The following is a 14,103-nucleotide window of genomic DNA, read 5'->3' as shown; positions in this document are numbered from 1 at the left end:
AGTAAGTTGTTTTTGTAAGAAGTTAAAAACTAAGTTAATTTCCATACATATTTACAGAAGGTTAAACATTTTTACAATTAATTGCATTATTCCTTAAAATTAATCATGTTGTTATTATACAATAACATTTTTTAAGATTTTGAATTTCTTATTTGGAAAATTCATTACATAAGAGTGTAATTTTTATTAAATTTCTAAAAATGAATATATTACATTGTAATTAAATCAGTATGAATATTTAAACAAATAAAAACAGTTTTAAAACGATTATGATATCCATTATTCGCCAACCTGGAGGAAACCTCCGTGAGCGCCTGATGGTGTTTCTAATTTTAAGCGCCCGATGGAGGGTTAACTCACGGCTGACCTCAAGAGATATTTAGACTATCAAGACTAAAGACAGTCTATACACAATGCCAAGGCGTCCTATATAGATACCAGTAATTTATGTTTAACATAAATATGTAGTGATGAAGAAATAAATCACAGGATTCAATGCAAAGACTACAGAAACTTGTTATACCATAGACTTACTCCACATAGCATCTCCTGATGATTCTGGAACTCCTGTGGACTTCTTCAGCTCTGCCTGAAGAGTTGTGTTGAACGTCTGCTGAGAGTCGTTGTTGAGCAATAGACCCTGGGCAGTTGCTTGTGCCTGAGCCTTCTTGGCTTGGAGCCACGCAAGCGACGAGCACAGCAAGCTGAGAGTCTTTCCTGTGCCAGTTGGACTTTCCAGGACACCATTCACTCCCTGCAACAAACATATAGCATATACTACCATTTGACTTAGTGGGTGATTCTACAGAAAGTGCAACTTTCTTGTCCTTGGAGCTGTACATATATTTCCATATAGAAATATATTTATATAAAGTTCATTTAATATATAATAGTGTCCAATTAACAATTTCTAGTATGAAAATTTAACTTTTTTAAGTCATAGATATATATAAAAATTATATATATAGGATAATGTCAGTCCCCTGAGCTGTCCCTAGCTAGGCTTAATAGAGTTATTGGAGTCACCTGTGCTTAAGAAATGTATATAAACAATTTTAAATATTTTTTATATTAAGTATAGATACATCTTTTAATACATAATACATATAACTAAATATACATAAGTTTGTATGGGTTTATTATTATTTAAATGTATGTCCCTAGAGTTTCGTGTCAGTCTCCTGGTATGAGGGAAATTTTGTCCTAGTGGAATAAGTTGTGGGATTTTTCAGTTGTTGTAGCAGCACCTAGCTTCCTTTCTGCACTCTTGGATTGTATTCACAGTTGAAAGTTTTCAAAAGTGGTCCCAAGATTTAAGAAAAAGCCAAGAACATTTGGAATCAGGTCAGTACCCTTTTAGCATGTCAATCCCCTGGCTAACTTGGCTTATATATGGTAATCAGTAAAAATAAAATGTGAATGTTATTAAATAGCAGTGAGTGGCTGTTAGTCACATGTTCTAGCCTAACCTCAAAATTATCTACATTGTCCAAGCTAAATTGAAAACCAACCAGAATTGTCAGTCCCCCTGGCCCAACCTTCTGTTGATTAAGCCAGGGAACTGACAAGATACCAGGGGACTGACGAAAATGGTAAATACAACAGTTGAAACTGATTTTAGACAAGTTTCTGATACAAACTATATTGTATTATTCATGTTTCCTATAATTTAGGTTTAGGCCTAATGATACTGTTATAGTTTAACCAATTTGAATCATCGACGTAACATAATTATACAACCTTATAGCAGCATAGAGGTACAAGTTTGGTATTTTAAATAACTAAGACAATATTAAATTTTGAAACTCGTAACATCTTTTAGCCCATAGAACATTGTAAATCTTTGTTACCACTCAAATATTTAACTAACTGTGCTTCTGGAGTCCTCAGAATTTCAAGTAGTTTTTAACTTGTCTGTTTTAAATTGTGTGGTGTTCTATTCCTAGTGCAAGTGTGAATTTTCTTATGTATGTTTCTTCTACACAGGCTTGTTAATTTTATAGGTTTCATGGTACTAACAAATTGTATCTTTTAGGCCCATCAGAAACATGGCACCAAGAAAAAAACAATCTGATAGTGAACGTTTGAAAAAAAAGAGAGAGGCGGAGAAAAAAAGACAAGAAAAAAATTAAACAAGACCCAGAGAGATTGAAACAAGAAAAAATTAAACAGCACGAAAAGTACCTAAAAAAGTTGCAAAAGGGTCAAAGAAAATTAATTAATGATCAAAGTGACAGAGAAAAGCGTAAAACTAGAAAAAAATGGAGGGATGCAACTAACAGAAGTAGACAAAGAAAAAATAAGGCTGAAGAAGAAGAGCAGTTTTTGAATGAAAATTCACCCCCACCAAGTGAAAATGGCTCACCTCTGCCTGCTGAACCACCTAAAGCTGATGGTAGAGGAAGTTCAGGAAGAAAAAGAATGAAGAGGAACAAAACTAAATGCTACAGGGACTTGGAAGAGTTGAAGTATAAAAAGTCAACACAAAAGGCAGAAAGGTACAAAAAGCGCTACTTGGCGACTCTTGAAATCTACGGAAATGGGAAATACAGTTTCAACTCCAAGAACAAAAGTTAAGCAATTACTGAAAGGTCAAGCTATTTCAGCAGTTGTTAGGAAAAAAATTAGTTTTTTGGGGAATTACTTGAACAAGAAGTTTCCAAAACTTACAGGAACACAGCTAATACAAGAGAAAAAACATTTAATTAGAAATATATTTAATCCTGACAATTTACGTAAATACAAAGTGAAAAAATCTGTTGAGAGATTAGTTGGTATCAATAAAGCAAAGTACAACAAAAATTACAAACTTTACAGCAAAAAATTGCAACTGAAGTAAAATACTTTCTTGAAAGAGATGAGTTTCAGCCGTTTATGCCCAGGAAAAAAAGATACCATCACATTAAAAAAAAGATAAAAGACAAAAGCGATTCCTCAATAAATCTTTGAAGGAAATTCATGAAGAGTTTTTGAAGCAAGCAAATTACACATTATCGTACTCCCTTTTTTGTAGACTGCGTCCATTTTGGGTTCTGGATCCTAAAGTTGAGAATAGAAATACTTGCCTTTGTAAAAAGTGCAGCAACATGTCAATGTTGGTTTCAAAACTTAACCCTTTATAGGTTGCCTAAAATATGTTTAATTCCCTTAACGCTCACTGGTCGAAATATCGACCACTTGGAAAACTTCCTTGTGCACACCCAAAAAATGCATTCAGTTTCGTTTACGCACGGTGGTTGATATTTCAACCACTTTCAATTAAGGTAAGTTTGGGTCATACGGATGGGCGAATATAGTCCTTGTCAGCACTAGCCATTCTTGGAATTTCCACCTGACATGTTGGGATATGAAATAGACGTGAACGGAACTTGTAATGCACTCTACAGAGATAAACAAAAAAAGTGGCTCATTCTGCGACCAGCGTGCGTCTAGAAATAGTGACATCAGAGAAAATCCTGTTTGCATTTTACGTTTTTAACTGCAGCTGAGTAAAGGTAGATTTTAATACATTTTAAATTATTTAGCATTGGTCGTGATATATGAGACTTTACATTATGCTTTGTTTTTAAATTATATTAGCCATATAGACTCTTGAAACAAATTAAATATCACACTAAAAGAATTTTGTCCTAAATTATTGGTAAATTTTATAATAATTATAAAAAAGTTTATCTTTATAGATTTTGAATTGGTGTTATACACTTTTAATGTGGATATTCTCCTCTAGAAGACAAAATTATCAGATAAGACGAAATATCTTTGGGCATGCAAGTTATAAACAAAAAATAATGACTTTGCTTGAAAGTTTACATGACATCTTAGAGATAATTTGTAGTATATAAACAAATCATGTTATGGAATACCCAGAAATCAAGAAAATAGTGGTTAAAAATCTTTTTTTTTCCTTTTAGAATTCTGTCATAGTCAACTCATTTATTTTGTATAAGTATATTTCAACTGAAAATAGAAAAAAAAAACAAATGACACAACTACTTTTTTGTAAAAATCTTGGCAGCAGAACTCATTGGGAATTTCCATAGTAGAACACGAAAAGCTAATACCTCAGTAACTGGAAACAAAGTAACTGGTAGAAAAGGTAACGAATTTAGACCTTAATAATGTTGGAGAAACATTTTCCAATTCCCACTTCTTCTCGTAGATGTGCATGATGTAATACGAAGGAAAACTGTAAGCGCACAAGTATTGCCTGTGAGAAATGGATGATGCAGCCCTGTGTCTAGTCTGCTTCGCCCCATTCCACAAGCCCTGAGCTATAATTTATATTCATTACTTCTTTTTTAATTAAGATATTTAAGTTTTTAATTAGGTTAGATTAAATATGTTTTTAATTTCCAAATGACTATCTATTGATTAGGCCTATAAATATTTTTTTTTCTTCTGAATATGGTTAAATCAAAATATGTTTTGATTTAATATGTACAGTATAATTATTTGGAGTTAAGTAGATTTAGTTTTTTTGTATGATAGTTTATATTATTATTAACTGTAATTTTCTCTTAGCAAACATTTTTAAAATGTAACATTGTTTACATTTAAAGTTTATAATTTTTAACCCTTGAATTAAATATTTTTCGTTATAATAGTTAGTTTGAAATAAGCTGTTTTATATATATATATATATATATATATATATATATATATTACTTTTTTGCTTGAAATAATTAAGGTTTTATGATGACCTTGGTTTATATGGGTTTGGATTACTGTTTTGCTTTAATAAATTGATGTTTTTTATAACAATTATGTTTAAAAGGAAACTAAGTTTCTGTTTAATGCGATTAACTTTTTGTGTTTAAATAAATAATATTTATTCATTATAATTTGTACATTTTTAACACTGTCCATAAGTGGTTGAAATTTTAAACCAGTGAGCATAAGGTATTATGCATATACCTGAAAGGTCACTGGTCGAAATATCAACCATAGCCTAAAATATTATCAAATAAAAGAAATGATTTTTTAAATTATTTTTCCAAGTCTAGATACAACCCCAGTATTAAGTTAAATCAATAAAACATGTTAAATTTGAAAATTTTAGGGGTGTGCACAGAAAGAATTTCGGTGTGGTTGAAATTTCAACCACCGTGCGTCTAGGGATTACAAGTAAAAATAAAGCGTGGACAGACAAATAATGAGGTGGTTGAAATATCGACCAGTGAGCGTTAAAGGGTTAAGGCTTTAAAAGTGATAGAGGAAGAATGTCCTGAAAAGCTAGTGAACAGCTTATGTTGTTCTGAAAAGACTGTGAAATGTTTGTTTAGAGACTGTGAGAAGTGTCAAGAAAAAATTATACTCTATAATGAGTTTTCTGCTAGTGATTCAACAAGTTTTAACAAGTGGATCGATGAAAATGTTGAAGTAATTATTAAGGGAAATAAGAAACAAGTTAAAAAGGCAACCAAGAAAACATTTACATGCACCATTGGAGATTTAGTTGAAGAGATAGAGAAAAACATAATAACATACATGTTTCATTGTGGTAGGATTAAAGGACAGTACAAGGCGGTGTCAGACAAAAAGGAAAATCTACAACAAGATGAAATAATCATTCATATTGATTTCAGCGAAAACTACAATGGCAAGTTTTCTGAAGAAATACAAAGTGTACATTTTGGAGGGTCTAGAAGCCAAATTACCTTACACACTGGTGTGCTGTATGTCAAAGATCAAAAGCCTATTTCTTTTTGCACAGTGTCAGAATCCAAAGAGCATGGTTCAGCAGCCATATGGGCTCACTTAAAACCAGTGCTTCACTATATACAAGCACAGTTTCCTCAGGTTAAAAAGATACATTTTCTGAGTGACAGCCCATCGGGGCAGTATCGGAATAAAACCATGTTCCATTTAACACAAATCTTTTTGCCAAAGATATTTGTTGGGTTGGAGAGTTGTTCGTGGAATTTTTCTGAGGCTGGCCACGGCAAAGGCGCTCCAGATGGAGTTGGAGGCTTCATAAAACGAACTGCCGACAAATGCATAGCACAAGGGTCAGACATAATGAACATAACTGCCCTGTTGGCAATGATCAAAGAGAAGTGTCAGAAAATTTTTGTTTGGAGAATTAATCAGGAAGAAATCACTTCAATAGAGCAAATCATTGAAGATTCAGGAAAGCTTTCTCCTGTTCCTGGTACGTTTAAGATACACCAGGTATCATACAACAAAAAGAGAGTGGACTATCGCACAATGTCCTGTTGGAGGTGTGAGCCTGGAATCCGATGTGAGCATTATAGTCCAGACATCAAGAATAAAATTATGCAAAATGTCTCGACAGAAAAAGATAATTCAAATTTAATAAACATCATTACCTCATTTGCTACTAATCTCTTAAATTTTATAAATGTTCTAAAACGCTTACTACGGTAACTCTTGAATGTTATAAATTGACTAAAATTAATTACAATACTAAATAGCATATACATTTTTACAAGTTTCATTAATTTACAAATATTACATATTTAAATACAATTATTTGTTTCACCATTTTTTTTAGACAATGACAAAAATTAACCCAAGATTTTTTGATAATATTACTAATGAACCATTTTATTTCCTATTTTAGCCTTACAAGTTGGAGATTGGGTGGTCGTCACATATGACAGTAAAAACTATCCTGGTGAGATAGTTAGTATACTTGAAGAAGGCATTACTATCAATGCTATGCAGCCAAGTGGGCCTGGGGGATGGATATGGCCAGCGAAACCCGATATCCACACCTACCCGAACCAGGATTTAGTAAAAAGAATTAATCCTCCACTGCCAAGTGGAAACAGGGCTTCGCAGTTTGTATTTACAGACACAATTTAAACAGTATTATTAGAACTGAATTATACAAATATATAAATAAATACCAACTTGCTTTGCAACTAACCACTTTGAATTTTTCTTTCTTTGCCCTAAAGAATGTCAGTCCCGTGGCATACGTGTCAGTCCCCTGGAGGAATAATTTTTAATAATTGGTTAAAATGGTTAAACTATATGAAACTGTATGATTTCACTAGTTTTTATACCATTTATAATGTATTTAATCATAACATTTAAAAAAATAATTTTTGTTATAACTTTATTTTTTCAAAATATGAAAAGCGAAAAGATGCACTTTTTGTAGAATCACCCTAATAATTTGTATGCACTTAGTGTTTTAACTAAAGTGGGAGTAAAACATATACTAATGATTACTTTATTAACAATATTTGTAAGTTTATAGTCCTACATTTTTTATTTTAAGAGGTGTCAGGCATCGGTACACAATATATGTGATGTTCCTTAAGCTGACGGGGGGGGTGTTATCTTTAGGAACATGTAAGTTTTTTTTACTTCACATTTTCATTGACATAAGGTCTGATTTAATACAAACTGTCCATTGGTTGTGGCTCTAAATAACTCTCAAATGGTTGGTACCAAAGGCTGACATCCATATGTACCTATGTCAGCTTTAGGCAAATCTGGTGTCAGGTTTAGGAAAAACAAAATGTTTGTTTACTAAACAGTTCCTAATAACTTAATTGAATATTAGTATTAAAACTTAAGCTATAGCAGACTTTCTTAGTTTTGATATTTAAAATTTGATATTTTTTAAAGATTTTTTACAGAAATAAGTTTTATCGGGGTATGTTTCTGCCTGCAATAAAAATTGTCAAATTGTTTGCTCTAATTCAATATTTTATTATTGAGCACTACTAAACTTAAATTCAAAATTTGACTTTCAAGTGGTATTTAAAGTTTGAAATTGATATACCATAAAGTTAGGTCTCCATTTATTTGTTCTGTTTCAGGTTGAAATGGCACCAAAGAAGATTTTGCAATATTCAGAGGAGCAAATGCGGAAGGCTGTTGAAGATGTTCAAAGAGGTCTTTCAAAATCACAAGCAGCAAAAATCAATAACGTTCCACGACCTACACTGATAAGTAAATTGAAAGGGCAATCACCTTTATCCTGCCGGATGGGCAGAAGTTCTATTTTACATAAGGAAGAAGAATCTTTACTTGTAGATTGGATTTTTAGTATGGCAAAATCGGGGTTCCCGATCACAAAGGAGCAATTGATTGACAGTGTTCAACGCATTTTAGTTGAACTGAAGAGAGAAAATCCATTTACTAATGGAAGACCTGGCCGTAAATGGTACAATGGATTTTTGTCACGGAATCCACAACTTGCCGAAAGAATGGCTCAAAATCTCACTAAGAGTAGAGCTGATGTTACAGATGCAAATATTAAAGCATGGTTTGTCGAAGTGTATGACTACCTAAAAAACAATAACATGGAAAGTGTACTAGAACATCCTGAATGTATTTTCAATGCAGATGAGACTGCTTTTTTTTTAAACCCTGCTGGCAATAAAGTGCTTGTAGAAAAGGGACAAAAGAGTGTGTATCAACGTGTCAACAGTGATGAGAAAGAGTGCATAACGACTCTTGTCATGGGCAGTGCTTCTGGTGTTGTTGGTCCAACAATGGTGGTTCACAGTTATGCAAGAATTCCTGCAGAAATCGCAGACAGCACACCTCCTGATTGGGCACTAGGTAAATCAGAGTCAGGATGGATGACAGGAGAACTCTTTTATGAGTACATAACCAATATCTTCCATCCTTGGCTTGACAATAACAACATATCAAGACCTGTCATACTCTTCATTGATAGGCACACTTCTCATCTCACACTCCACACTAGTCAATTCTGTGCCGACAATAACATTATTCTTGTATCTCTGCTTCCCAATGCTACTCACTCGTTGCAGCCAATGGACGTAGCCGTTTTCAGAACCTTGAAATCTGGGTGGAAAGAAGCTGTTAAAAACTGGAGAATTGAAAACATGAGTAACCCTGTTCTCAAAAAGAGGCATTTCAGTCCTTTGCTGAAAAAATGCATTGATGACAGAGTGAGGGGTGAAGTTTTACAGAATGGATTTAGAAAATGTGGACTTCATCCTTGGGATGCTAGTGCTGTTGATTATTCAAAGATCGAGAAGGCTAAAATTACAACAAATCAACAAAGAGAATGCAATGCTTCTTGGAATAATGAAAAGAAACAAAATATTAAAAACACATGGATAGATTGTGACTCGTGCAACAAAAATGTACATTTAAAATGTCTTTCGAAGAATCATCTTTCCAAATTCAACCTGGATGATCCCTCTTACGGTGATTCTGACTGTGACTTCTTGTGTGAGAATTGTGATGAGGATGAAGAATTATAAACTTTGTGTGATAAATTAGAGCCTCCGTCAAATTACAAGTCATACCCACATAGGCTATTTATTTCTTACTATGGTCCTTATTAAAATATAATTGACACTGAGCATTTCCACAGAAACGTCAACCTCTACCAAAAAAAGTTTTTTTCATAAAATCCTATACAACCATATATTTTTTAAAGCTCAAATACACCTTTATAAGAAACTGGTACTACATTTTCAAAATGAAGTTTGGCTGTTAAGTATGATAGCTTTAAACAAAAGTTTATTTCAATTTTTTTCAACAATTAGAAATACGGTCCTAAACAAACAATGAAATAAATATACTTATTATAGAGATTTTAAAATTGAAACACTTATAGTTCAAAACCTTATAAAGTAAGCTAACTTTTGGTATACTGACATAAAAAAAAAATCCAAAAGTAAAAAAGAATTTGGATGTGTTGGAATATGGCTCACTTTTAATTTTACGTCCGACACCAAAAAAGTACGTTTAGTTTTCTGCTGAGTTACAAATTTTTTTTAAATACATGAAATTTTGGTTTTTAAACTAGCTTGTTATGTGCTTTAACAACATGCATTGAGAAAATAATTATCTTGCATACATAATTTTATAGACAGGTGTCGGACGTAAAATATTATTCCAACAATTGACTTACGTCCGACCCCTAATGCATTTGGTTCCCATAACAACCATTAACAACAGCTAGGTCATACAAATATTTTACACTTGCCTTTTTACTAAGGTTTCTAACTTCTTAAGGTTTGGTTATGTAATGTTTTACACTTAATTAAATTAATAAATTGTCGGTTATCTTTCTATACAATGACACATGAAAAAACTGTGAAAGGCTGAATGGGTATAATACCAATTAAAACCTTTAAATAAATTCCTCTTTGAAAAAGGAAGAAGAAGTAAAATGTTAGGTAGTTGTTTCTATTTCAGGTTATGTTACTTTATTTACTACACAGTAAATGAGTTCATTGTTAGAGAAGAAACTCACAACTCATCTCCAACCTGATTCCTTTCTACTTAATATCCAAATACAAAGGTAAGTCTAAATGCATATTCTTAATTCATTCTGTTAGTGTTTTATTGTGCAAAATATCAAACTGAGTAAATATTTAAATAATAATATAGATTTATATTAGAGTTTGACTTTTTCTAACCTCAAAGTAAAATTGTACCTTATGTCCACAAGTATATTAACAAAATTTTAGTATTTAGTTTAAAGAGGCAAACTTAAACCTTTTACTTAAATGCTTCGTGGATTTTTTCAGATGCCGTTAACAAATAAAGAAAAGATGGCCCGCAGAAGAGAAAGACAGAAGGCTGACCCAGTAAAATATGCAGCTGCTTTGGAAAAAGATAGGTTGAGAAAAAAAGTGAATAGACAAATATTCAAAGAATCAGCAACCGAAAAGGAAATGAAAGATTTCAAATGCAGAGAAGTACAGCGTGTTATGGGTTACTACTCTAAAAAAAATCTTTACCACATCAAGGTGGTCAGGACCCTGTGACTCCTGAGAAAGGTCAAGGCTCACCATTCAGCACTAGGCAGTCTTTAGGTAAAGCTGTTAAAAGAGCATCCAGAAGTCTTCCTAATTCACCACGGAAGAAAAGGTGTGTTGTCAAACGTCTAGTGGACGAATGTGGTCTAAAACTTCAAGACCCCAAAAGCACATCAAAATGCCATGGCCTAAGCCTAAGCGAAGAGACAGTTGCCACAGTGGTGACATTTTTTAACAGTGATGATGTTTCTTGGCAGGCCCCCGGTAAGAAAGACAGGATTATTCAGCGCGAAAAAGATGAAAAAGGAAAAAAGGTAAAATCTTATGTACAGATTCGTTACTTAACAATGTCACTTGGAGAGGCGTTTAAGATTTTTAAAGAAAAATATCCCAACACGATTGTTGGCAAATCTAAGTTCTGTAACTTAAAGCCTAAACACTGTATGTGTTTTGAGAAAATTCCACACAATGTGTGCATTTGCACATATCATGAAAATGTTTGATTATTAATATCAAGTTTGAAACCCCATACTGATCTACCAATAGAATTTAAAGAGTTTATTAACTCCATGGTTTGTGATTCAACTTCCAAAGAGTGTATGTTTCAAAAATGTAACAACTGCAAAAACAAGATAGATTTTCATGCTCCAGAAAACAGCTTGGATGAGCCATTAAAGTATTTTCAATGGCAAAAAGTTGAAGGTAGAGCACAAAAGGTTGAAGTTATAAGCACTGTTCAAGGGACTTTTGATGAATTGAAAGCTCAGTTAAAACACTTTTTAGTTCACACTTTTATCAAGCGAGAACAGGCTAAAACTTTTAATAATTTAAAGTCAACAGTCAATGGCTCAGAAATTTTGATACAAATGGACTTTTCTGAAAATGCAACATTGTTGCATCAAAATGAAATCCAGTCAGCTCATTGGAGCCACTCCCAGGCTACAGTGTTTACAACATACACGTGGGTGTCGGAGGACATTGGAGAAAGCTGTGTAATTGTATCAAATGATTTGGATCATACCAAAACCCAAATTTTCTGTTACACAAGTTACTTGTTAAGCCATTTAAAGACAAAATATCCCGAAATAGGAGTGGTAAATGTTTTTTCTGATGGTACATCAGCCCAGTTTAAAAATAGGTTTATGTTTTCTGTTCTACATTTACTTGAAATAAAATTCAATATTAAGATCATATGGCACTTTTTTGCAACTTCCCATGGAAAGGGTGTGGTAGATGGGATTGGTGGGACCATTAAAAGGAGTGTCTGGAACTATGTTAAAGCTAATAAGAATTGTGTTGTCAGTACAGCTAGCCAATTTGCTACAATAGCAAGTGAAAGAAACCCAAATATAATGGTAGCCTTCATTTCCAAAGAAGATGTACACAATTCTTTCACTGATGTTGAAGAGATGTGGTATTCAGCAGTCCTAGTGCCAGATACTCATTCTGTGCACTACTGTGCAACTGTCACTGACCAGCGTTACATCATAGTTGGGGAGACTAGTACAGACCTTTCTATGAGAAAAGTAAGGATTTTAAAAGGACAAGCTTTTGATTCAGACAGCAGTGACGAAGATGAAATGGTGGAAGGAGAGCCAGTTCCTACTCTGCAAATAAATGATATTAAGCTTTTTGACTGGGTTGTAGTAAAGTACGAAGATGTGTTCTACCCAGGTGAGGTCAAACAAGTGAAGCTTGAAGAAAATGAAGTGGAAGTACAAGTAATGCATGTTTTAAAGACTGGCAAATACTACTACTGGCCCAAAGATGAAGATTGCATTTGTTACCTATTAAAAGATGTCATAAAGAAAATTGGATCTCCGATTCCTTGCGAGGGAACTAGGGAGCAATATAAATTCAATGATAGTATTAATGTATATTAATTTTTTTGTCTTAACATCTTAAAAATGTCTATCACATGTTAAGTTAGCTCGGCCATTCCATAAAAACATCAACCAATATGAAATTATTAAAAGTTTTATTTACCCACATTTTGTTTAATTTAACACATTGTCAAGAAGCCAAAAAATTAGAATATGTGATTTTTTACATATTTTTTGTTTGATTTTATAAATAATTTTAGGTTACTTCATTCCTAAAAGTCTGCTCCCAAGACACTATAAAAATGAGTAAGTAAAAAATATTTTTACAGGTATAATCAGCTGATTCATTGTTAATAGTTCTTGTTCATTCTGCAGCTCTGTTCTTTGACTGTATGTTCTTCAAAGTTTGAAGAAAAGGTAAGATTCATATTTGATTTTTTAGCTATTAACTTATTGAATGTTTAATGTAACCTCTGTTACCAATAAGAAGGAAAAGTTTATGTAACTTGACTAAAATTATTTAGTTTATTGTGTTTTTGTCAGGGCAAAGAAGAATATACATTGAGGTTATGTTACCATTTAAACATATTTTTTTAAGATATTAAAAATGGTTTTAATGCGGTAACAGAGGTTACATTATGTTACGGTTAAGGAGGTATCAGTGAAGTAAAATACTCAGAAGTAATCTGCAAAACAAAATAAATTGTTGTAATGTTGTTTCTTGTTACTTGACAAACCTACTACAAAACCATGCCTGTTGGGAAGCATCACAATAGATTTCTCACACATTTAATGGGATTTATTTAATTTTTACTTATACTTGTTTTCAAGCCGATTCTTACTAAACAAATGTGATTTTACAATACAAAATTACTTTATGGTAGGCCTATCCTTAACTACACACTGTTTGAAATTTAATAGTGTCATGTCTGCCTTATTAGAAATAATATTTAAACTGTTAAGAATGTTCTCATCACCCTACATAAGCTCAGTGGCAACGAAACACTGTTGACAATGAAACACTTGTTTGTTGTTTGTGCCCTACTTGTAATAAGCAACAAAAGCTGTGAAGTATGCATTTCTAAAATAATTGGCCAAATCTATTTAATCATTTTAATTTTCAGATTATGGCTCCAATTTCAAAAAAGGAACTAATGGCGAGGTTGAGGAAGAAGAGGAAGGAAGAAGATAAGTTAAAATGGAATGAAAGTTTGTTGAAAGATCGGGAACGGAAAAAGCAGCAGGTTTATCATAAAAATAAACTAACTTTGACTGAAAAGGAAAGAGAAATTAACCGAGAAAAGACTAGACTTAAGGTTCAAAGACATAGAATGAAAAAGAAGTTTATAACAAACCAAAATTGCTCAAACACACCAAAAAAGGTAGTTTACAGAACTCCTCAAAGTTTAGGCAAAGCTGTAAAGAAAGTTGTTGGTTCTTTACCAAAAAGCCCAAGTAAACAACAAGCAGTAATTAAAGCAGTGATTAAGAGGAGTTTACACTTAAAAGACACATGTAAAGAACTATTAAAAAACAAAAAAGAGTTAAAGAAG

The 14,103-nt window shown here is 32.7% G+C and overlaps 1 protein-coding gene across 1 annotated transcript in view; it reads right to left on the bottom strand.

The window, feature by feature from the left end:
• Positions 1-14,103, bottom strand: part of LOC124358529 (regulator of telomere elongation helicase 1 homolog) — a 76,289-nt gene that overhangs the window by 50,939 nt on the left and 11,247 nt on the right. The window contains 1 exon segment of the mRNA XM_046810827.1: positions 535-754. Coding sequence (XP_046666783.1) covers positions 535-754 — 220 coding nt within the window.

The sequence above is a fragment of the Homalodisca vitripennis genome, chromosome 3, assembly GCF_021130785.1.
Source record: "Homalodisca vitripennis isolate AUS2020 chromosome 3, UT_GWSS_2.1, whole genome shotgun sequence".
Lineage (NCBI taxonomy): Eukaryota > Metazoa > Arthropoda > Insecta > Hemiptera > Cicadellidae > Homalodisca > Homalodisca vitripennis.
Note: the sequence above shows the minus strand (reverse complement) of the source record. Positions and strands in the feature narration are given on the sequence as shown.